The sequence below is a fragment of the Leptinotarsa decemlineata genome, unplaced genomic scaffold (assembly GCF_025532065.1).
Source record: "Leptinotarsa decemlineata unplaced genomic scaffold, Ldec_3_MD MMD2_tig00078422_RagTag_RagTag, whole genome shotgun sequence".
Taxonomy (NCBI): domain Eukaryota; kingdom Metazoa; phylum Arthropoda; class Insecta; order Coleoptera; family Chrysomelidae; genus Leptinotarsa; species Leptinotarsa decemlineata.
The window spans coordinates 2,543,735-2,569,905 of record NW_027412747.1 but is presented as its reverse complement, the minus strand read 5'-3'; the positions used below and the strand labels follow the sequence as shown (position 1 = coordinate 2,569,905).

The 26,171-nt window shown below is 33.9% G+C and overlaps 1 protein-coding gene across 2 annotated transcripts in view; it reads left to right on the top strand.

The window, feature by feature from the left end:
* The window catches only part of sro (SDR family oxidoreductase shroud), a 39,641-nt gene extending 20,163 nt beyond the window's left edge, over window positions 1-19,478 (top strand). Inside the window, exons 2-3 of one of the 2 annotated variants that reach the window (XM_023165670.2) lie at window positions 7,660-7,812; window positions 18,917-19,478. In XM_023165670.2, the coding sequence (XP_023021438.1) occupies window positions 7,660-7,812; window positions 18,917-19,458 (695 nt within the window). In that variant the 3' untranslated portion in view covers window positions 19,459-19,478. The remainder of the gene's footprint in view (window positions 1-7,659; window positions 7,813-18,916) is intronic. The other variant, XM_023165671.2, reaches the window with a different exon arrangement.
* Window positions 19,479-26,171: the final 6,693 nt, after the last annotated feature.

The following is a 26,171-nucleotide window of genomic DNA, read 5'->3' as shown; positions in this document are numbered from 1 at the left end:
TAAAGTATGCCCACTGACTATATGTGAAACAAAATGTTTTATACATGGTGAGTGTAGCATTATTCATAATGAAATTTTCAATCAACCACATGAAGTGAAGGTGTGACCAAACCAATTAACACACTGATATGCTCATTATTTAAATATCTCAAAATTGAATAACTCAACATTTTGTACAAGGTGAGTCAAGAAGTAACAGTTTTTCTGGTGACATTTTATATACTTTGAGCTTTAGGGAAACTTGACCACGAACCATTCAACACACTTCTTGAACGAAATTGATTTACAGTATGAGACAAGCACTAGGTGATGACAATAATTGCGAAAAGGAGATTTTTTACAACTCATCCTTTAGATGATTTGATTTATAGCCAGTCTTAAAGTATGCCCACTGACTATATGTGAAAAAAAATGTTTTATACAGGGTGAGTGCAGCATTATTCATAATGACATTTTCAATCAACCACATGAAGTGAAGGTGTGACCAAACCAATTAACACACTGATATGCTCATTATTTAAATATCTCAAAATTGAATAACTCAACATTTTGTACAAGGTGAGTCAAGAAGTAACAGTTTTTCTGGTGACATTTTGTATACTTTGAGCTTTAGGGAAACTTGACCACGAACCATTCAACACACTTCTTGAACGAAATTGATTTACAGTATGAGACGAGCACTAGGTGATGACAATAATTGCGAAAAGGAGATTTTTTATAACTCATCCTATAATTGATTTCCTGAGTTTTTGAATCAATGAAGTTCAAGTCAAGCTGATCAATAGTGTTCATGGGCCCAACCTTGAAAAATGAACACTTTTTTCTCTACAAGGTGTTAAAGGTTACTGTTTTGAACACTTTGACCTATATTAAATTATTTTTACATTTTCCATTTCCAGCTCCACACGAAAGGAAAATTGCTTTATGTCCAGGGAATATCGTGTGAAGCAAAAAAATTTGTCTAATGGTTGAAGATTCCAATAGTCAGGAAACAAATATCTCGGTAAATAATTCTTATGCTTGGTTGTTCATTTCAAAACAAATGAAATATGAGAGAGAGCTATAGGATGAGGAAAATACTTTCAATAATGTGATGGGAAAAATGTATTTTTCGTGTTATCGCTACGAAACTATCGAAATGTGAAATAATTGCTGATATTTCAGAAGAGTGGTTGGCCGGTATTTTAGCGGCCTGAAGCGCAGGCTGTTTGAAACTTGGGCATTGCGACAGCCGGTTCAAACCCGGTGATCAAGAAGTTTTTTCTTAAGTACTCAATATCGGAATCGAAAGGCGACCACATGCATCTTTGAAAAGCAAGTGTATTGTGAGTTGTCTAGATGGCAATCCCGTCTAGTGCTAGCTTGTAGTGCACACCGACCACCGGAGGTGGAGCTTTAGGTTTTTCGGGTTTTCCTACATCTGAAAAGCGAATAAGCTACCAAAAATCAGTAAGTCGTAAGTCGTCTAGGTCTTATCAGGCTATATGAGTGTCTATGAGGGAGAATTATTACTATTGATGTTAAAACTAGCAACGTCCGTGGAAATACCCATAGAATAGTAATAATAGAGAAAAAAAAATAATACGAGAATAACTTCTGACAATCTTTTTTCATTGTTGAAATTCCAAGTGATGCATTTAAAGCTATGAATACTACGAAAAAATACTAAGAAATACTAAGAAAAAATACAGATATTGAATCTATCCATTTGATATGGATTTCAGTAATAATCTCTCAATTATTTATATGATTCTCAACATGTGTATCAACTCCATGTTATATATGTTTTTTCTGCTAGTTGTTGAATGTCACCACGCCCTTCATTACTATTTCAGATATGATGAAAGTGTTTTATTGAACAGTATCAATTGCATGCGAATGACATCTTGAACGCCATTAACTCTTGCAAGTTAGAGAAATTCCACTTCAAACCTAAAGAAACATTTTCTATTGATTTTGATGATAATGAAAAAATTCAAGGATATTATTGTACTTCCAAGTCTGTAGCTCGTACTCTTAGGTGCATGCTCACATTTAATCAGCTTTTTGTGGTTCATGGAATATGCTCGACATAAGCAAAATATTTGCTACCCCTCTACAAGACTCACAGATGTTATATTTGATGCCGCTAATACACGTCAGCAAGTTAATCAATACACCCTACCGGAGCTCATTGGTATGTAGTTCTTTTGTCATATTGGAACAGTTTGGATCCCTGCTTCAGACATACTTTGCATATTGCCATTTTCATTCTTTTTGTATTTTCAGTGTTTCCCATTCTATTTTTCACCACGAATATTCGTGGTGATATTTTTTTTGAATTGAAATGCCATTATAAATGTATGTTCGTATTTTTTTTTTAAATATTCCTCGAAAATTTTTTTCAATTGAAATATCTGTATAAATGATAGGAATATATCACGAATTTCACTAGTTCGGATTTCCATTGTCTGATATTATATAAAATGATTTGAAATCCCTGAAAAAACTAATAAAACAAGAATAATTCCTTATAGGACGAAACTGCAGTAACGTTAGTTGCAAATGAAAGTGGTAAAAACATAGAAAGTTTCAATTCTCTTTTCTTGAAAAAATAAAAATAAAAAGCCAAGCCAAGTTACTTCACAACGTTTTGATTGTTAGTATCCACAATCGTCTTCGAGTGATGACTGGACTAATTTCTCCAATAGATGACTATTTATGGGTTATTCGAGTACTTTCACTTATCTCCGCTTTCGTTTCTCCGCTTCACTGGTCAAGTGGGAGATGACCGTTTGGCGGGAGTTGGCGATTTTACGCTTGATTATGGGTTTCCATATGTTGCGTATCTCTACGCTAGCTTGGCTGAATACATTGTTGGACAACATGTATGCGGCTTCTTTAAATTTCCTCCTGAACCAATGTCCCTTTCTGTGTATGATCTCAGCTTGGGACCACTCGATGTTATGTTGATGGGCCCTAACATGCTCTGCTATTCCTGATTTGCTGGTTTTCCCTCGCTGTGTGTGTTTCTTGTGCTTGGTAATGCGAACATTCAATGACCTCTTAGTTTCGCCTGTATATGATTATGCAATTCTTGGAATCACAGTTCGCGTTTGGTGGCCAGGTTTTCGTGAGGCTGCTACGGATAGTGTTTCCGGATCTTAAACAGGTTCTGATGTTGTACTTGGACCCAATTCTTCTTATCCTTTCCGAAAATCATCTGATGTAGTACAAGCAATGGCTGTGACGGCTTCTCTTCCTTGTGAGACTCTTGCTGAATTTTATCCAAAGCCTGTTCCACCATCGCTTTGGGGTAGCCATTGCGTTAAAGATCATTTTTGATGATATCTAGTTCTTTCTCGAGACCTTCCTTCGCATTACAGAGTCCGAAAGCACGGTCTGATAGAGACTTGATGATTTCTCTTATACTTTCCCGTGTGAATACGTCTACCATTGAATGTTCGCATTGCCGAGCACAAGAAACACACACAGTAAGGGGAAACTAGCTAATCAGGAATAGCAGAGCATGTTTGGATCCATCAACATAACATCGAGAGGTCCCAAGCTGAGATCATTCACAGGGAGGAACATTGGTTTAGGCGGAAATTCAAAGAAGCCACATACATGTTGACCAACAATGTATTCAGCCAAGCTAGCGTAGAGATACGCAACACATGGAAACTCATAATCAAGCGAAAAATGGCCAACTCCCGCCAAACGGTCTTCTTCCACTAAACCGGTGAAGCGGAAAAATCAAAGCGGATATAAGTGAAAGTACTCGAATGACCCATAAACAGTCATCTCTCGAAGGAATTAGTCCAGTCGTCACCCGAAGACAATTGTGGATACCAACAATCGGAACGTCGTGAAGTAACTTGGCTTGGAATCTCTCAACTTTTAATTTTTTGGTCAATTGTTCTATTTTTACTTGTATTTTATTTCACTATTATTTCATTTCAGGTTTTTTTGCTTAATTTTCAGGTATTCTTCTTTATTTCTTTTTTTATTAGTTCTTTCAAGGATTTTAAATCATTTTATATAATAGTATACAATGAAAGTCAGAACTAATGAAATTTATCATGAAATATTGTCAATCACCTTCAAACAAAATATATCACGTTTTTCAATATCCTTTAAAAAAACCTTCTGATACAACTTTTTTCAATTGGTTATTATCGAAAGGTCAGTTTTGTTCAATAATGGTGTCTTCGTCGTTATTTCAACATTAGTCATTGAAAATTATTCATCCTGTATGTAATGAACATCCTTCACCAAACTACTGAAGTGAGAATTGAAAAAGAAATGACTATAAGCTAGGTGGAATATGTGGATACCCGAGTTAGTCTCATCTGTAAACCTTCAACAACCTGTAGATAAAAAATTGTACATTTTTCAAGGTTGGGCCCATGGACACTTTTGATCATCACCTAGTGTTTGTCTCATACTGTAAATCAATTTCGTTCAAGAAGTGTGTTGAATGGTTCGTGGTCAAGTTTCCCTAAAGCTCAAAGTTTAAAAAAAATACAAAACGCCACCAGAAAAACTATTATTTCTTGAGTCACCTTGTCAAAACGTTGATTTAATCAATTTTGAGATATTTAAATGATAAGCATATCAGTGTGTTATTTGGTTTGGACACATATTCGCTTCATAGGCATGATTGAGGATTTCAGTTTGAATAATGCTGCACTCACCTTGTATAAAACAATATTTTTTTTATCAAAAACCGGTCCAAAAGTATTGCTTTATGTGCAAGCAATATTCGTCGACCAAAACATTTTTATTTCCTGAAAGCAAGATAACTTTAAGGAAATGGTCACTTACCAACTTTGACACCCTGTATCTTGAAAACTAGCCATAGGATTGAGTTAGGCCAATAGATACTTTTGATCAGCTTGACTTGAACCATATCATATCAAAAATTAATCGAATTTCAACCGGGACCCATTTTCCATAAGAATAGTGCGGGGTTCTTTTCAGCCGCCAGTGACCACTGGGACCACGTGACTGGTGCGCTTGAATAGGTGGTCTGTCTCATTGAAGTCGGAACAGTTTGAATTTCCTGCTGTGCGCACGATAGCTTCTAATTGGTCTAGTGGGTAATGACGAAAAGTGGAGGAGTGTGGGTGTTCTGAAGAGCTGCCATCCCTACTGGTGTGTATATGTACGTATAACTATTTTTATTGGTATACCCAACCAATTGGTATTAGTATATGCTTGTATACATTTTTATCTTATTCACACACGTTTTGTCAATGATTCATTGACAAAACGTGTCTGAAAATAAAGATTATTTATTATTATTATTATTACCTATATTATTTGGCTAAGGTTTTCATATATGGAAATATTTTGGCTTGCAATTCGTATGCGTGGACTATTCAAAAAATAAGGTGAATGTTAAAATTTCGCGCGCTACGAACATTCGATTAGAATGGTTCGCTTTTTTATGTTGGTACACTTGTCTTGAACATATGTTCACAGTTTGTCGGTGAGAGGCATAAAAGTTAGAAGTGTTGCTTGTTCGGCGATTTTCTGCTATCGAAAAAAAATTAATGGGAGAGTTTGCATTAAATTTTGTGTAAAAAATGTGTTTGAAAATACGTGGACAGTGGCATACGGTTATTGTTTTTTGGGAAAAAAAGTTTTTGGCTTTCTACTACTCCATCTTGATACAAAAAAAGGGATGAGGGAATCTTCCAAAGAAAGGAAGAAAGTAATCAATTTGAAAATGAGTAACTCTATACATGGATGTGCAGATCATGCAAAGAAGTAACTTTCAGACACAAACTGAAAGAAAGTCCTCCTGAAACAGCTACTTTCATATAAATATTGAATTACACGTGTGTTTTCTATGTTATCCAATTTGGTACTGAAGAGCCTTGGGCCAAGTGTCTTAAGGCGAAACATCGGTGTATACCAGTGAGGGTGACAGTGTTCCATGTAAATGCAATTTATTACCATTCATTCAAAGTAGAACTCATGCGAATGATATCTGATTTTCATTCCACAACGAATGTTTGAAATACAAACTGAGTAGAGAAAAGTATCTTCTGTATAATTCAGTGTTCATATAGAAGTATTTGTTTTGAAAGATTTTTTTTCTTTCGTGTAATTCAATGTTTATATGAAAGTAGCTGTTTCAGGAGGACTTTCTTTCAGTTTGTGTCTGAAAGTGACTTCTTTGCATGATCTACACATCCATGTATAGAATTGCTTAATTTCAAATTGATTACTTTCTTCCTTTCTTTGGAAGATTCCCTCATCCCTTTTTTTTGTATCAAGATGGAGTAGTAGAAAGCCAAAAACTTTCTTTCCCAAAAATTAATCACTCCTAAAAATATAACCCCTTCAATTCAAATACGGTTATTGTATGAGTCAGAAAAATTTTTACAAGTGGTAGACGCTTTTCACAGAACGTCGAGATATGAATGATGACGCTCGCCCCGGACACCCCAGCACATCAACAACCGATGAAAATGTTTAGAAAGTAATAATTGTTATTGAGAATCGTCGAATCACTATAAGAGAAGTTGCTGATCATGTCGGCATATCGGTTGGCTCAAGCTATGAAATTTTTTCGAAAATTTTGGGCAGCGAAATTCGTGCCAGAATTATTGAATTGTGTCCAAAAAACCGTGGCATGAACATCACTCAGGAATTGTTGAATGATGTCAACGGTGATCCAGATTTGCTTGAAAGGGTCATAACTGCTGACGAATCATGGTTATGTGGTTATGCTTTTTTTCTAATTACCGTGGGGTGTTACCTTGAAGTTATGTGCCGCTTGCGAGAATCAATACGAAGAAAACATCCGGTATTGCGAAAAAATAATTCATGGCTATTGCGTCACGATAAGACACCTGCGCTTCTTCGTAATTTGTTGGCCGAAAAATAACGCCGAAATCATGCCTCAGCCACCATATTCACCATATTTGGCCCCTTGCGACTCTTTCTTGTTCCTAAGGTTGAGAAGACCCATGAAAAGACGACATTTTGCGACGATTGAGATGAAAACCGAATCGCTGATAGAGCTCACGGACATACCAAAAAGTGCATATCAGAACTGCTTCGAGGATTGGAAAAAATGCTGGCACAAGTGTATTATATCTGAGGGGGACTATATTGAAGGAAACAAAATAGAAATTGATGAATAAATAAATATTTTTTTAGAAAAATAAGGTTCACCTTATTTTTTGAATAGATAGGCGCATTTCAAAACATGTATCATTTTTAATTAGGAGGTACATCATCATGAAACATTTTCAGGAAGTCATTTTCATATTGAGAGAATGAATTCAAATGGTGTATGAATTTCTTGTTTTTCAAAGGCTTGGATGAATTCAATAAATTGCTAAAGAATATCGAATAGTTGGGTAATTTCATGAATTTTAAATATTCATATCATTTTTTCTACGTCAGAGTTTTCAGTTTTACATTTTATAATTTTTAAATATTCAAAATTTTTGTTGAAACAAATCTAGATTAATTTATTTTATTTGATATTTTGTTGTTTATGTGAAAAGTTTGAAACTATATTGCTTTCAATTTAAAAGTTACCTATATTCTATTGCATATAAGGCTTGCCCATTTAAAATAAACTTACTATAACTTCCTTTGAAACAAAATTTTTTTACTTCTAATAAATTTCATAATCCTTGATATATGTGCTTTCAGCTCTGCATGCAGTGATAAATAATGCAGGTGTGATGGTGTTTGGAGAGTTTGAATGGTTAACAGAAAAACTCATTCAACAACAACTCGACGTGAATCTCATGGGCACTTTCAAATTCACTAATGCACTGTGTCCTCTTCTCAGGCGTTATAAAGGTGAGCAAGATTTTGATGAGAGTCTCGGACTTGTATGAAATATTCCCAGATCGACAGTCTATTTGTTTGCAGTGAAAATAGTTTAGAGGTGAATATTAGTCATATGTATCTTAGTTCGCTGATTACGAATCTATCATCAAAACTTGGAGCTTTGGAACATTTTCAGAGATAGAGCCACTCAAAAGTTTTGATACCACAAGTCAGAAACTGACTTCCACAGAATAAAATGCTTTTTGGATTCACATTCTAAATGATAGCATTGTGCCACTAGAATTTTTGTTATTATTTGAAAATTATAGAAGGTAGAACTGGAACCTCGCGTAGAATGAATCTGCTTCTTCAGTTTGAAAATTATACAGACAAATTTCGAAAATTTCACTTAGCTTCACCTTAGAAAAATGTACTTATTTGTTCATTCCATGAAATGAATATAACTTGTTAATTCAGTCATATTTTGAATGAAAATAACATGGTATCAATTGTTGAAGGCATTCCTAATCTATTCGATAAATTCGACAACATCGCACCCACTTCAAGTTTGATATTTTAACTAACGAATAAGTCACTAGTTTCATAAAGAAATGTTTTTTATATCAAAAATGCAATTTTGAGAAAATTAAACATTTATGTATAAAATATGGACGTGCTAAATGAACGAAGGTCCGTAACATGCCACCATGGATAAGTGTTATCTTACAAGTGTGTATTATAGAAAGTGGATTTCTGCTGTAATAAATTTTTTGGTTTTTGGGTAGTCGTATCTTCAAAATTATATCAGTGCTCAAATTTTTGGCTTTAGATTCGCGATCAGCGAATAAAAATACGTAAGTCTAATTAAAATTTTTCAAAAACTAACGTGACCCGAATATTAACCACGATTCATTAGTGTTGCAGGTACCTATATTTTCTAAAAGAAATATTAGTGTTTTGAAAATGTTCACAGGTGGTTAAACTTATAGTCAAATAAATATTGGTCAAGGGTTTTTTTTAAAAAAGGTATTGTAGTAAATAATGTTATTTGGTCTGTGAATTTTGTAAAACTTGCCCTTTTGATGCGTTGAAGTAAGATGACAATAGGTGGATAGTCATGAGATGGGTAATTAGTCTTGATTTGAAATCCTTGATCTTCAGCATTTCTTATAAAATACCATATCTATCAAGAAAATAGACTGATAATAATATAATACAATGCTTAAAGCTAATTTACCAGACATACAATCATGGATGTCTTGAATAAAATATGAGTACTGGTGACGAATGTTCAGAGTGAATATGAATAATTTCAAGTCAGGGCTTTATTGAATATGATTTTTATGTGACGATGATACCCAACCAATTGGTAATCTGCAGAAGTTTTTTCGAAGGAATCACATTTCACAAAAATATTTTTTCAGGTTAATCAAACATATTTGATAAAGATTTGTCTACTTTTTTGTATTTTTCATTAGTGTCAGTTTTTATTAGTCGTTTATATTGAAAATTTTTGTATTTATTTTCTACCTAGTTTTTTGAAATAACACTCTATTGTGAGATTTCCACTAGACAGTTTACAAAACCTCGAACAACTGCAACACGTGCTTCACTATACAATAGCTTTCTGACGCGTTTTCATATCGACTGAATTCTACTCAATGTGTGCCATTAAATGGATATTTTGTACTTTTTATAATAACAATTTGAATCATATGACTTTCAACTTACTCAATGACTAATAATTTCAATTTTGATAAGTTTAAAAACTAATCAAAATTTCAATAATGTAAAAAGAAATTTCAACAAACTCATTGAATGGACATGTAATAAACTTATTTTTCAATTTTCAATTAGAAAACAGATTCAGGAGAGGTAAAATATTCAGTTCTATTTGACCATTCAGTAAATTCTCAGAATTTTTGGATCTATTAATTCACTAAGCATTTCAAAGTATTTGATTTTAAAACCTTTCTCTTCGAAATGGAATACTTTATAGTCGTGGTTGAATTGGTGTACACATTCAAGAAACTATTCCTATGTTCTTTTATTCGTTGGGAAATGGTTCTCACCATTTAGCCTATATAAAGTTTTGAACAAGAACCACAAGTCAGCTTATATACTCCTGATCTAACCGTCACTGAAGTTTTGTCTTTAATGTTTTTAAAATATTTTCCTAAATTATTATTTGTCCAGTAACCGACGTCCAAGTCATGCATTGGTCACGTATCGATAATTGTTTGGGCCACTTTGTTTCTTGGATGGACAGAGTTTAGTGAAAATTTCACAATAGAGTATTATTTGAATACGATATGGATTTTCATTAACTATCGACATATTCCATTACATAATGATAAGTAGTTAACATTCAGTCATATAGTTTACTTGTTGCCATGTATGAGGTAACTTCGTAAAATAACGAAGAAGTTGTTCGTTAATTAAGAAAATAATTCAATTGGACAGTGTCTTATTTTCTAATAAAAATATAAAAAAAATCGGTAAAGTTTAACAAATTCATTTTCATCAAATTATACTTCCCTGATGACACTGTGTACTTGTTTGTCCTGATTATTATTATGTTCAAGCAATTACAGTTCTGGAATTGTGGGGAGTCTGCACAGTTGAATTAGATGCGTTAGGGTTTCATAGAACTGTTCTGGAACTACTCTGATTTGTGTTCGGGTTTTTTGAATACTCATAACATATAATAATTCTTGAACTATCAAATTCAGTTCTTCCTTTTGAGAAAGTACGGTTTTTGAATTACTTTTTGGCGCATGCTCAATTTAGACATTTTTTTGTGGAGGACTCAATACTTCTTACTGTTTTTTGGTATATACCTAACCTTTCACAATCTAAAAATGAACAGAACTATTCAATAGAGAATCTGCTGAGGTATAATAAAGGGCAAACTGAAAAGTTCAACTCCGAAAAGTTACTGCTCAATATAAACCACTGAAGAGTCCAATTAGTCAGTAACTTGTCGTATTTATAAATTTTTCGAGTTTGAGGCCGTCGATATTTGGATTTTTTTCCTGACGTTTCGCAGGCGCGAGTGGCTAGCTTCTTCAGATGATTATATATTCTGGGTTTATCTCTGATGACTGGATATTACGGCTGCATAAAGCGTATTTATGTTAACTCAGGTTAGTTTGGTGTGACAATATATGTACCTAAATTAGTTAAATTATCAATTATATTCGTCGACCCTTTGCTACCTGCCGGCATGCTGTTTGTCATTCTTGAACTTCTCAGAATGGGATTCCATATTCAGTTTAGGTTCAGAGCTTCTTCTTTTCTGTTGAATTATCCGTGTTTTTGTGGATCTCTATTGCCTCCCGTAGCAGTCGGCTATGGTATCCCTGGTTGGGGGCAATGAGTTTCGTGTTTTCAAACAGAATCCTGTGGTTTCTACAGGATTCTGTTTGAAAACACGGTGCCACAACCGACTTGTCAATTTGACCTAGTCTGTCGTTTCTTTCATGTCCTTTCAGCCTAGTTCCCATGGATCTTTTGATGGTTCCGATGTATACCTGCCCACAAGTGCAGGGAATGCGATATTCCCCTGCTGCTGACAGTGGGTGTATTTTGTATCTAGTCGACCTGAGGATTTGTTGTATCTTCTTGATGGGTTTGAATACCGTTTTTTAAGTGGGGAAAACTCTTGGGGAAACACAACACGCTCTCTGTGAAGGAAACCACAGGATTCTGTTTGAAAACACCAAACTCATTGCCTCCACCCAGGGATACCATAGCCGACTGGTACGAGATAATTTCAACAGAAAAGAAGAAGCTATGAACCTCAACCGAATAAGGAATCCCATTCTAAGAAGTTCAAGAATAGCAAAGAGCATGTCCCAGGTAGTAAAGGGTCGACGAATGTTATTGTCAATAATACATAATCCAGGTTCAGGTATTATCACATCAGACTACCTGAGGCAACATAAACACGCTTTACGCAATTTACCAAATCTAGTTACATGTATTAGCACATCAAACTACCTCAGTCAACATAAATACGCTTTACACAGCCGTAATTCCTTTGTCATGGGAGATAAACTAAGGATGTATGAATCTCTGAAGAAGCTAGCCACTCGCGCCAGCGAAACGTCAGTAAGGAATTTCAAAAATCGACGACTTTCAAATCTGAAAAATAGTGACCCTGAAAACCACGGCCTCGAAAGCCTTAAACATTATGTTAAAAAATCAATTGAAAAGAAATAGATATTTATACTTAGCTTTCTTTAGTGGTCGACATTTCAGAAAACAATACTTTTCATATGTCAAAAGAATTGAAACTATTCAGAATTCGGGGCGAAAGTTTTAAAGTGAATTTTAGGTTTTGAAAACGAAAACATTTTATTTTCCGAAACGTTGAACACTAAAGAAAGCTAAGTATAAATATTTAACTTTTTTCAATCAATTTTTTCAGTTTGTAGGCAAAATTACTGACCAAAAGTACTCTTCATTGGTTTATATTAAGCAGTAGCTTTTTGGGGTGAACTTCAAGTTTTCAGATTATCATCATTACAGATTTATTATTTTACCGATTGTGGAAGGTTGTATACAACAAAATACATTAAGAAGGTGTATTTGTGTTAATCCCTGAAAAAAAAGTTTTGGCGTTCTATTTCTTCATCTTTATATAAAAAGTGGGAATCTCCCAAAGAAAGGAAAAAAGCAATTAATTTCAAAAATAAACTCACAAAGATGTGTAGATCATGCAAAAAAGTAACTTTCAGACACAAACTGAAAGAATAAGCCTTTTCGAAACAGCTACTTTCATATAAACATTGAATAACACGAAAGGAAAATACTTTCGAAACAACAACTTTCATATTAACACTGAATTATACAAAAAACACTTTTCTCTATTTAGTTTGTATTCCAAACATTCATTATGGAATTGGATCAGATATCATTCACAGGATTGCTACACAATATAGTAAATGAAAGAGGTAAAACTTCACTCACATGTAACACTGTCATCCTTAATGGTGGATATCTGATGTTTCATAATATAACACTTGCCTTATTACCTCTACAGCACCAGTCTTGATATCATAACAAAATGAAGCACTCAATTCATTCATAAAATTATGACTGTATATCACGAATGAGTTAAATCTTCTCATGCCATTGATCACAGTAACTAATGACATTCATTCGCCTATTTCATTCAATCCTAGCCATAGAAATTTTGTTCAAATTGAAAGGACTATATTTTTAGGAGAGATGCATTTTTGGGAAATAAAGTTTTTGGATTTCTATTTCTCCATCTTTGTATAAAAAATGTGGGAATCTTCTAAAGAAAGGAAGAAAGCAATCAATTTAAAAAATGAACTATTTACAAAGATGTGCACTGAAAAAAAAATCCCACTTGAAACAACTACATTTATATAAGCTTCGAATTAAACGAAACAAAAATTCTTTCGAAACAACCACTTGAATTATATAAAGAAACTGTTTTTCCAATTCATTTTGTACTTCAAACATTTGTTATGGAATTGAGTGCTAGGTCTTGTAAAGTTATCCAGATTGGTGCTGAAGAGGCAATAAGGCAAGTGTCTTATTCTAAAACATCAAATATCCGCCATTGAGGATGACAGTGTTGTATGTAAGTGAAACGTTACCTCTTTCATATACTATATTGTGTAGCAATCCTTTGTACATCTGATTCAATTTCACAACGAATGTTTGGAGTACGAACTCAAAAGACAAAACTGTTTTTTATATAATTCAGTATTCATATGAAAATAGTTGTTCCTAAGCATTTTTGTATTCGTATAATTCAATGTTTACATGAGAGTACTCCTTTGGAAAGGCTTTTTTCTTTCAGTTTGAGTCTGCGAGTCACTTTTTTACATGATCTACACATATTTGTAAAGAGTTCTTTTTTGAAATCAATTGATTTCCTCCTTTCTTTGGAAGATACCCACATTTTTTGGTATAAAGCTGGAGAATAAGATAGTCAAAACCGTTCTTTACCAATCTCTCCTAAAAATATATCCCTTTTAACTTAAACAAGATTGTTAATTCCTATTTTGAAGTTAGGGCTCCGATGAAGGTGATTTTCTGTTGAGGACGTGTGGTTCCAAGATTGCTTGCATTCGAGTTTTTTGACATAGATAATAATTCTGGATAAGTTCAAGATTCAAATCTTGTGCACATGAGTTCAGGAGTAGTTCACGAACTTTTCTAGTACCCTACTGAAGTCATGATCCGAATGAACCTACTTTAAAACACAAACTACTGTTTCATAAATGGATGATTCGTGAAGTTATCTTATACAGGGGTCAAAAACAAGTGAAAATGGCTACGAAAGATACATTATCCGAATTTTTGATGACATATTTTTTCACGACATCGGTAAACTTTGCCTTGCCTCTATTTGAAAATCTTAGGTTGAAAGGGAGTAGTTTAAGGAATAAAACACCTTATTTCAATCTACTAATTGCCTATCTAGAAAAAAAATCTGTTTCATAGTCCATGTAAAACCATGTAAAACGAGACATCTTTGATAGCAGATATTCTACCACAAGTTACCACAAGATTCTGAGTTGGATTTGGTAGTTTTCCTTCCATATATAAATGATTTGAATGTATCTATGGTTAATATTAACCAACAATATATACAGATGATGCTTCAGTGACTGTCAAAAAATGATAAAGTATTACAAATCTATTTTAATGAGACTTTTGAAAGTATGAAGAGCTGGTTTCCAACGGATTCTCTATAGCTCAAAAACTTGTCAAAAACTTTATCTAGAAGTGAGTGGTAACTAGAAAAAATTTCTATAAAATTTCTAGGTAGCCACGTAAATAGTACTTTGAGTTGAAAAACTCATTGTGAGAAACTTGTTCAAATTCCATACACACAGAAACCAACATCAAAATATTCACTTTGCTCAAGTGTAATCTAGGTTGAAATATGGAGTGTTTTTGGGTGTTGTGTGTCACAAGTAGTGTTTTATTTCTCAAAAGAGAATAATTAGAAGAACTATATCTGGGATTTCCCAAAGAACAAGTTGTAGGAAATAATTTGAAAAGCTCAGACTAGGACTTTACCAGCAATATACATTTTGGATATGTATGAACCTGTGTAAATATTAAGACGATTTTGAGAAAACTTTTAAGATAACAACACAAGATACCAAAGCGATTTTAAAATTATCCAATAAAAAGTGCAAGATATCGTCCAGATCACTAGATAGTGCTGCCCCAATAATATCTGAGAAACCATAAAAAAATCTGAGATCAGTTGAATTGAAAAGTGAATATTTTGAGGAGAGATTAGTTTTTTGGGGAAAAAAATGTTTAGCTTTCTAAAGAGATATGTCGATGAGGCTCAGAAATTCCTTTCAGATACAAACTGCAAAAAAAATCATTTGACACAGCAAGTTCCATATTAACATTAAAATTTTTCGATTGATAACCTATTTATTTTGTAAAAATTCATATTAAATATAGAATAAATGAAATAACTTTTGTCTAATTTTCACTGAGATTTTGTTTGTTATGACCGGTTTTGGTTTATTAAACCATTTTCAAGTAAACTGATATACAATGTTATCAATTATCAAAACTTCATCTGAAATATTATTCTAAATAATCATTCAATTCCTATAACATATCAAAATTACCGACTATTGATCCAAAAACACTACTTGTGGATTGCTACAAATACCAATGGATCCCAAACTAGTTGTCAAAAATTTATAAATTCAAAAGGGAAGAGCTACATAATTCTAGTTGGTCATTAAGGGTTTTGGAAATTGGGGTTTTTATACAATTTATTCATTTCTAATTAAAGAAAACATGAAAATTTTCAGTAAGTGCAATAAAGGAAAGGTGATGAATTTGTTGGAAACATTGGAAATAAATAAAATCCTTTTTGAATTTGTGAATTTTGACAACTATTTTAGGATCCATTAATAATTGGAGCAATCCACAAGTAGTGTTTATGGATCAATAGTCGGTAATTGTCATATGTTATAGGAGTTGAATAATTATTGTTTTGGTATCTCAGATAAAGTAACGTATTCTAAAAACACATTATTGTGTGATTTTCACTATACTCCGTTCATAATTTGTCGATAGCACAAAATGAGGGCCCAAGTCATAAAACTCGTAAAATCATAGGCGGAGGTTCCTGAGGTGTTTATTCATTAAATATAAAGCTTCAGTTTATATTCGAAACTTGCCTTGAAAGGGTGAAGTTGTTACGAACGAAAATAATTTTTGGTTTAGTACATTTTTTAATCGCATTTAATTTACGGCTCGTTGGTGTTTCGGCGTCTACGGCAGTAATTAACGTCTCTAATATTTATTTTGCGAATTTTGTGCAGTGCGTGAGTAACTTTTTTTCATATTCCTACAAACATATACGTACCTTTCGTTCCTGCTTGTTTTGTTTGATTGCTTGCGATGGCTTCGTCATCATCATCAACATCATCAAGTTTTACACCGGTACTGTTGCGTACAGTCAGTAAGTCTGTCTATTCACCAAGAGAGAAGACTATTGTTTTGAACGTTCACGATGTTCTGGTTTCTCAGAATCCCACAAACACTGTTCAGAACATAATCAAGAGTTGTGCCAATATGACGGGCGTAGGGGAGTCAACAATATATAGGTTCCTATCAGAAAGAAAAAAAAAGGTATAGCTAACCCAAATACAAACGAATACTTAAAGAGGGGGAGAAAACCTATTGAAATTGATGAATTTGCCAAAAATGCTATTCGAAGGAAAATTCACGAATTTTTTTACAAAAAAGAAATACCCAACTTAAACAAAATTTTACAAGAAGTTAGAGACGACCCGGATTTGCCTCATGTCGGACGAACCAAATTGTGGCAGGTTTTAAAAGAATTAAATTTCCGGTGGGAGAAATCAGACCGAAAATCACTTTTGATTGACCGGGAAGAGATAATATGTTGGAGAAGAAAGTATCTAAGATCTATACGAAAATGTCGGGCTGAAGGAAGGCCAATTTACTATCAGGACGAAACGTGGGTAAACGCAGGTCATACTCTCACAAAAATTTGGACAGATAAAAATATATCAAGCTCCAGGCAAGCCTTTATGGAAGGTTGGTCTACTGGTATTTCCCCACCCTCTGGTAAAGGTAGTAGATTAATAGTTTCTCACATTGGCAGTGAAAAAGGATTTGCTAAGCATGGTTTGTTGGAATTTGAATCCAAAAGCACAAAAGACTATCACGAGGAGATGACAGCTGATGTTTTCGAAGAGTATTTTGAGCAGATGATTGAACATATACCACCAAACTCAATTATAGTATTAGATAATGCACCTTATCATTCACGACTAGTTGAAAGACTTCCAACGACTGCGTGGAAGAAACAGGATATCATTGACTGGCTGCGGAATAAGTCCCTGCCTTACGAAGATGGCATGGTTAAAGCAGAACTTTTAAAAATTGCCCGGAAACACAAATCTAAGTTCAAGAAATACGTAGTTGACAAATCGGCGGAAAGACGAAACATCACAGTCCTTAGACTTCCACCCTACCACTGCGAATTAAATCCAATTGAACTCATTTGGGCACAAATGAAAAGCTATGTGGCTAGAAAAAATACGTCATATAAAATACAAGCTGTACGTGAATTGTTATATGAGTCTTTACAACATATTACAGAACAAAATTGGCGAGATGCAGTAAGACATGCAATAGAAGAAGAACAAAAAATGTGGGATCTTGACAATATAATTGATGCGACTGTAGAGACACAACCGCTAATTATTAACCTGCAAGACGACTCGGATTCCGAAGATGATCCTGTTTATTTTGAATTTGAATAGTTTTGTAAGTAATCGTAGTTTATATCATTTAAAAATAGATATTAATTAAATAAATGTATCTTTTACAAATTGCAAGTAACTTATTATTTTTGAATAAAATAAAGAAATTTTTTTAAAATAAAAATACAATTTACATTACCTACAGTTTAAGAATATTAATATATTTATTTATTCAAAGTAACTAATGTTTTAATCATATACTCTACGACACTGGTCACTCATTTCCACTCAAAATACCTACATAATCGGATTAAAAGTTTTATAGCTGTATTGTATTTCTTCAGATACAAGGTGGGTTAGTCGAAAACATCTTAAACTGCCAGTTTTAGTTTGGTTTTTGTTATTATATCATATTAGCTGTCCTCTCTGTATTTCAGTTCTCTAATGAGGGTCAAACTTGCAGTGAGCTATCAACAAATTATGAACGAACTATAGATAGTTTTACAAAAACGCAAATGATTAAGACACCGAGGAAGCCATTGTATGGCGAAACACGTGTTGCGTTTTTGTAAAACTGTCTAGTGAAAATCACCCAATAAAGTGATTTTAGAATACGTTAGTTATGGATTTTCATCAAGTATCGGCCGATTCCATCATACATCTCAGATAAATTGTTGATAATTCAGGTAACATTTTGTTATTTCAGGTACCTAGTGCAGGTACCAATCAGTGTATCATTAGTATATTGAAGGATTTGTTTGTCAAAATGCGTGAGTTAATTTGAAAATGGGTCAATAAACTGAAACCGGTCGTAAGAAATAAAAATCTTACTAGACATTAGACAAAAGTTCAGTTGCAAAGCCAGGCTTCGACATCGACCGCTGACGAGATTCGATCTGTCTTTCACTGCAAGGCAACCAGTTGAAAACTAGAACCCAAACACAACGCATTGATAATTCAACACAAGACAGGCGCTTTTTCGAACCGCCATAGATCTTGTCAGTGGTGCTGAGCTGAACCACAAATGCATGATTAGACTCAACTGTCCTTAAAGTACTAGCCTGAATACGTGGTGATGAAATCTTCCTCATGAAGACGTCATCTATGTTCATCTTCAAATTTTTTTCCAAGAATTTGAAATCAAGTTTGACTAAGGAATGAAATTCTCAAGGAATATTGTTTTATTCCCTTGACGATTTTACTAATCGGTGTGAACTTTCTATTTTGATAATGATGTTTTTTCTGTATCATAATTATTGTTGACTATTCATATTTTATATACAGTTAATAATTGTAAAAAAGGAAAACAAGGACTAGTATTATTATTATTGAAACACTACACCTCGACGTAAATCACCTTTTTTTGTTTGCAGCAAGAGTCATCACAATCACCAGTCACTGTGCCCAAACAACCCTACCCGGCCTATCGGTGTACGGCGCCACTAAATCGGCTCTAGCTGCCTGGAGCGACGCCTTCAGGATTGAGATGAATAAGTACAGCGTTGACGTCCTAACCTTTATACCCGGCTCGTTCACGACTCAGAGCAACATAATGGCTAGGCAGCTACAAAACGTGCAGGAGATGCACGATTCCTTCTCGCCAGAGCAGCACTCCTTCTACAGTGACTACTTTAAGGCTTTCAACATGTACCTGTCTTTTCTGACGCCGCCTCCGAAACCCGTCAAAATTGATGACGAGCCGATGTACAGGGTGTTCGAGAGGACACTTTTGGACAAGTACCCTGACGTGATTTACAAACACGAACCGCTCCGGTACTGGTTTTACCACTTGCTGTTCAAGATCAGTCCGCGGCATTTGAGGGACTACTTTATCAAGAAGTTCCTGCAGATGCCGGAGTATGTGCCGGCCGAAAGCAAGGATTCCGAGGACGATATTGATGATATTGATGTTTAAATAAATTTCATTTAGAAGCATTTTGACGATTTTTGACTTAATACCAATTTGATCGAACACCAGAAAAGCTGAGACTTCCAACGAATTCAAATATTTTGCAAGGAGTCAACTGACTCCTCTGGCACTCTGTCACTCTATGTCATGCCAGAGTGCATTAGTGTTAATCTTCCAGGAACTTATGATGTTGGAAACCCGATTAGGAAGAGTTGGTTTGATTGAAAATTTACGGCACAAGAAGTTACAACCGTATCTGAACCAATTAGGTTATGCCAGCTAGTGGAAATTCTAAATGATGAGAGGAATGTATAAATACTTCACTGACCATCAAAAAAGACCTCTACTTACATTCAAACCTGTTCCGTGATAGGGATGTACCTCGGGACACAAACACAAAATTGTGATCAAAATGGTCATATTGAACGCAATTGTCGTAGTCCAGCATCCAAGCTTTGTTACAGGTGTGGTCACCTAAATATTACTTCAGCAAATTGCCCCACATGTTCGGGAAATTTGCAGATGGCTCGCAGGTAGGTTGCCCTGCGAGCCTTTCAGTAGATTCAGACCAAAAACTCCAAATTCAACTAAATTTTATTCTTGTCAACTTCGTTGGAGATTAGCGTCCCTACCTAAACTTGAAAATATTTGATCAAGAGATGATCAGTGTGAAATCAGCCACGAGTTCTAGTTTGTCGAAGCGTTGCACGAGACCCGACAATCAGCGGCTCCTAAAATGGGGATCAAATTAGTGGCCGGCAATGACTTTACTCAATGACCTCAAAGAAAAATCCATAACCCCTTCAAATAATTCGTGAATGTTGATTTTTTTTATTCGAATATATTCATTCAAGCACACAGAGAAACACCCATATGTTGAAATATTTTCTTGGGGAGAACGTTTCCCTCCACCCCATATATTATAATTTTCACTGCTAGGGGTTTTTTATTTGAATGAATTTAATTTGGCATACAGAATGAGTTCCATATGTTGAAATATTTTGTCGGGCAGGAAAACAATCCCCACACACCATTATATGCTTTTACAATGAAATTTAATGACCATCTATGAGAAGTACTATGAGAGGTACTGAATGACACCTGTATCTCAAAATGATTTGCCGGGCAGAAAAACTACTCCCACACACCCTTATATGCATTTGAAATACAATCCAATAACTCCATCAAAATATTCTGTCTGATATGAGCTATACATTTGTTCATAATCTTTACATAATTTTGAATAAAAATTTGTAATTTTTCTGTATTAAGGTCGGCCTCATTCGAAATATTATTATTTCTGAGATCTATATATATATTGAAGTCGCTCTGGAGCGCCAATTAATTTTTATTGTTTCTATTTTTATCGTTGTTTTAATAACATTATATATATATATATATATATATATATATATATATATATATATATATATATATATATATGATGTGTTGTTTTTCCGGGTGTTCATCCGTTGTGTACTATTCGATAGTACTCTCGTTGTGTACTATCGAATAGTACACAACGGATAAACACCCGGAAAAACAACACATCATATTCTACCATCCGTGAAAACCTACATTGTAATATATATATATATATATATATATATATATATATATATATATATATATATATATATATATATATATATATATATATATATATATATACTGTTTAGTTTTCAAATCGGCTAAAGGTAAAACCCAATGTCGCGATTTAGAAGAGTACTAATTATCATTAGAAGAATAATTTTTGAGTTTTATTTGATTACAGGTAGTTCTTCATTAAAGTTAGATTCTAATTCATTATCGCAATGCATTGTGGCGTATGTTTCATTCATATTAAATAATAAGATAGATACAAGAGTGTGTTTATACAAAGCCATTTTAAAAAAAGTCTAGAACAGGATTCATTTTCTGATTATTTTCAATAATTTTGTCCTCTCCAAAGTTTATATAATTTCATTTTGGGGATCAATTATTTCACTTGAAGGTTTGGGCATCCTTTTCTCCGAAAATTGATTTTCTCCTTGTATTCTTATTGATAATATACCTGCCCAAGTCTAAATGAATAAATCACACCACATTCTCTCTGTAATATTCAGAAGACCTTGTATCTGATTGTCATTAAAATATATAAATTTTTTGTTAACAACTGATATCCGTGGATATTTGAATTTGATACTATAAGGACACTTCACTTCAATGATTCCATCATTTCCTACCAAACCGCTCTTTTTAACGAGGAACTGGACGAAATGTTGCAACTTGGAATGGTGGAACCTTCTTCTTCACCTTGGGCATCATCGATTGTGACTAAATACTTATCATTGTTTGATATAAAAAGTGCGTACTGGACGACTATCCTGATGTCTTCAGATAGTAAAACCATAACCGCATTCACATATCTCGAAGAGGGTTATTTCAGTTTTGTAGAATGCCGTTCGGTTCACACAATGCTCTAGCTACTTGGCAGCGTTTATTCGACAAAGTTGAGGCTTATATGTTGGTCTATTTGGATGATATCGTGTTAGTAGTACAATAATCCGAGAAGCACCCAGAAATACTAGCAGCGAGAGAAATGTCTGTTCAAAGGTAAGAAAGTTCTCAGCAATACTCAATATATCTAATCCAACTAGCGTCAGGGAAGTCATATTGGGTATGACCCGCTGTTATCGTAGATTCATCCCAAATCATTAGTGACACCTATTACCAACCTTTTACTGAAATAAGTAAAATTCATTTGAACCGTACACTCAATTCTATAAAAGAAAAACTGGTTTCTTCTCCAGTTATAAACTGTGCTGATTTTGAACGTCCTTTTACTATTCAGACGGATGCCAGTAATATTGGTCTTGATGAGAAAAGTTTATACCATATATTTACGGTTATAACTGATTATTTTGCACTTTTGTGCGTTTGTTTACAACATGATTGAAAAAAAACTAATCAATACAGTTTATTGCATGATTTTCATTGTAAAGGGGTTTATAAAGACCGCGACACGGTTAACTTCGTGAAGCGTACGCTTGAGAAAGTTATTTTATAACGAGTTGCGGTTTTTGCAAAATCCTTTATAGTGAAAATCATACAATAAACTGTATTAATTTGTTTTATTATAGATTGTCATCAAGTATCGGCCAGTTCTATGCAATATGATTTCGATATGGTCCATAGACGAGACCAGTATAATGTGCTGACAGACGTCTTGTCAAGATCAGTTGGTTCCTGTTTTGGATGAACTTTACACTGGAAATGAATCTTTTTTTCCGATAACAAGGACTCATGATATTCCAGAATGATCCAGAATATAATTTCAGATTCAGTATTCTAGTCTCGATAGTGCTGTCGATGACTGGAAATTTGTTGTATCGAAGTCTCATTGCAGGAAAATTTTGAAAGATTATCATGATAGCCCGACCGGACATGTAGGTATCTGCAGAACCTTCAATAAAATAGGTAACAAATTCTATTGCCCACAGCTAAAGCTGGAAGTTGCCAAATATATATAATGGTGGCAGGTGTGTGCAGCTCAAAAAACGATCAAAAACCACCCGTCCAAATATCACAAGACCTTGGGAGTTCGTGACTTTCGATATTATTGCTATGTTGCCAAAATCCACTTCTGGATTGATGGATAAATTGAGCGTACAGTATTACTTTTCTAAATACTGTGTGTTCTTCAAAAGTATCCAATGAGGACGGTCAACGCTGAAACAAATTCGCCTACTAGAAGATCCTGTGTTCTTGATTTATGGAGTGTCACAGATTCTTCTATCGGAAAATGGAAAGCAGACAGCTGGTAAAAAGTCAAAGAATTAGCACGCTAATACAACGTAAAATTTATCCACCACCAAATTGGCATCCAAAAGCAAATACGTGTAAACGCCAACACAGTACCTTGAAAACCATGATTTTATCATTCGTGGAAGATAATCTTTGAACTTGCGTAGTACTGCTACCCAAGGTTTCTTGTACGATCAGTACGTCTCGAAATGAAAGTACTGGTCAGACCAAATATTTCATAAACTATGGTCGTGAAATGATTCTCAATGGCTCAGATCACAATCCACTACCGATATTTGAAGCCAAAAACTCGACTAACACAGATACGTCTTCACCCGAAGAGAGATCTTTCGCTTTGATAGAAGTTTTTAGGGATGTTAGGAAACGAGTTGATAAAGAGCAGGAACGTGCTCAGAAGTGGTACACCCTACGTCACCGTGATGTTCAGTATGAGATTGGTGATCGAGAATGGCGTAGGAACTTTACTCTTTTTAATGGTAGACGATATTTTTTTACAGTTTGATTTGCACCAAAATGTTTAGGTTCTTTCAAGATCCATTGTAGATTCAATCCATGAACTTATGAGTTACGCGGACTCATTGGTTCGAAGGGTGGCGTTTGGAATGTGAAAGACTTAAAACCAGATCTGACAATATCATAGTTCAATTTTCAGTTGGTGTAAGGAAGTTGTGATTATACAATAGCTGAAACTTGCCATAGTGTCGTCGGTCGTGGTCACTTGTGAGTGAATCAAGGATGAATTGTAGATGTTGAGTTATTTGGGAATTTTGATCTGTTGAAGAAGGTTGTGCTGAATATTCTTTATGTACCTTTGAAAGGATTATCATTCAAAAGTGGCGATACGTTCGATATAGAATTCAACTATTAGTTACAATTTCAAAGAAATTTTAGAAGAAATTTTCCTGGGAGTAAAGGGGAAGTTGTTACGGGTCAATAATTCGCAACAAAATTTTTCATTGAATGTAACAGAATCACCCTAATTGAAATTTATAGATCAACTTCGCTCTGAAATCATTGCTGAACGGATCATATAAAGGACGCTTTATCGGTCATGTCGAATTAAAAATCACATTCGTTTAAACAGTTTTCCACCCGAATTTCATATGAATTGTTTTTTAAATGGTTGTTCAAAATATGTGTTTTTTAAGTAAGGAGTTAGCGAGCGCTTGTAAAAGATTTCGACTGATTTACCTACATAGGTAAGTGCTGGTTTTCTGTTTCGTGATGAGAATGCGATTTTGTTTGTTTGAAAGTGATTGATAATGTTTCATGATGAATTTCACTAATTCGGATTCCATTGTCTACTATATAAAATGATTTGAAATCCCTGAAACAACTAAAAAAGAAGAATTAAAAATGAATAGATGATAATAACAATTATATTAAGCAAAAAAAAACCTGAAATGAAATAATAGTTTGATAAAATACAAAGTAAAATAGAACAATTGAACAAAAATAAATAAAAATACTGAAATGAAAAAGAAAATAAAAATAAAAAGTTGAGAGATTCGAACTCACGTTAGTTCACGACGTTTCGATTGTTAGTATCTACAATCGCATTCGGGTGATGACTGCGGGTGATATTTTTATTTTCTTTTTTCATTTCTTTATTTTTATTTATTTTTGTTCTATTTTACTTGTATTTTATCCCACTATTATTTCATTTCAGGTTTTTTTTGCTTAATTTATTATTATTTTCATCTATTCATTTTTAATAGTTCTTTTTTAGTTGTTTCAGGGATTTCAAATCATTTTATATAGTAGACAATGGAAGTCCGAATTAGTGAAATTCGCGATTTTGTTTATTTGCCTAGTAGCTTCTCATCAAGTATTCATGAATTTGATTATATATGCGAAAACGCGTTTCACGATATTTTTGGATTTGGAAAAACTGTAAACGACAATTGTTTCGATTGATCACGGGAGAGTTCTTTTGCATAAAGCCTACAAAATATAACAAGTGATTTGAAACAGGGCTTTTTATTCCAACCACAAAAAATCTTTAATTACTAATACAAATAAATTGAGCTGATGAGACGGTTCGAGAGACCTTTGTATCCTGGGACTTATCCTTTAATTGATGGCATGATGATAAGTTGTACGTTTGTTTCGTCCCCGACATCAATAGTCAGGTCCAGTACATTTCGATTCTTGTATTGCTTCCACAAGAGATCGTTTAAGCTAAATCCAATTGGACACAATCTTATTTGAAGTGAAAACCACGACTGAGATATATCTCTAGTTTTTTTATTAATACATAATTGTATTGTGGTCACGAAGTCATAGATAATTGAAAATTACTTTTCTGATGGGTTCAGCCGTTACTTGATGAAAATCCATAACATAAATTACACTTCACGATTGGATCTCACGTAATCATGTATGTACGTACGTAATTTACTACGGAAAAGTTACTGTGTTAGCGAAACATGTCATGTTATATTTTTTAAATGGAGTTTTCCTTAATAAAGTTTGTGGAGAATGAATCGTAAGGTGTAGTTTATGATAAGTTGAAAATTACTATATTTTTGCCGAAATATAGATCTAAGAAGTACTAATCAAGTGTTTACAAAGTTTGATAATGAAATTAATGTTACAAGAGTTATAAACAATAATTTATGTGAATATTAACATTTCTAATTCATTTATTCTGGGTTGAAATGAATTGCCTCTGAATAATTTCATTTCATTGATTTCATGCATGTTTTTGTAACTATAGAGTAAATACTGGAAGCTGATAAAGGTACACCACCTATTTGAATTTGGTTTATATGGCATTTGTTGTTGCCCGCGGCTTCGCCCGCGTAGAATTTGGTTTGTCACATTAAATTTCGTGATAAACCGTTTTGAACAAATAGTTACAATACTTTTCAATCACCCAAAACTTCAGGTTTCCAACTTCAAAACTGAGG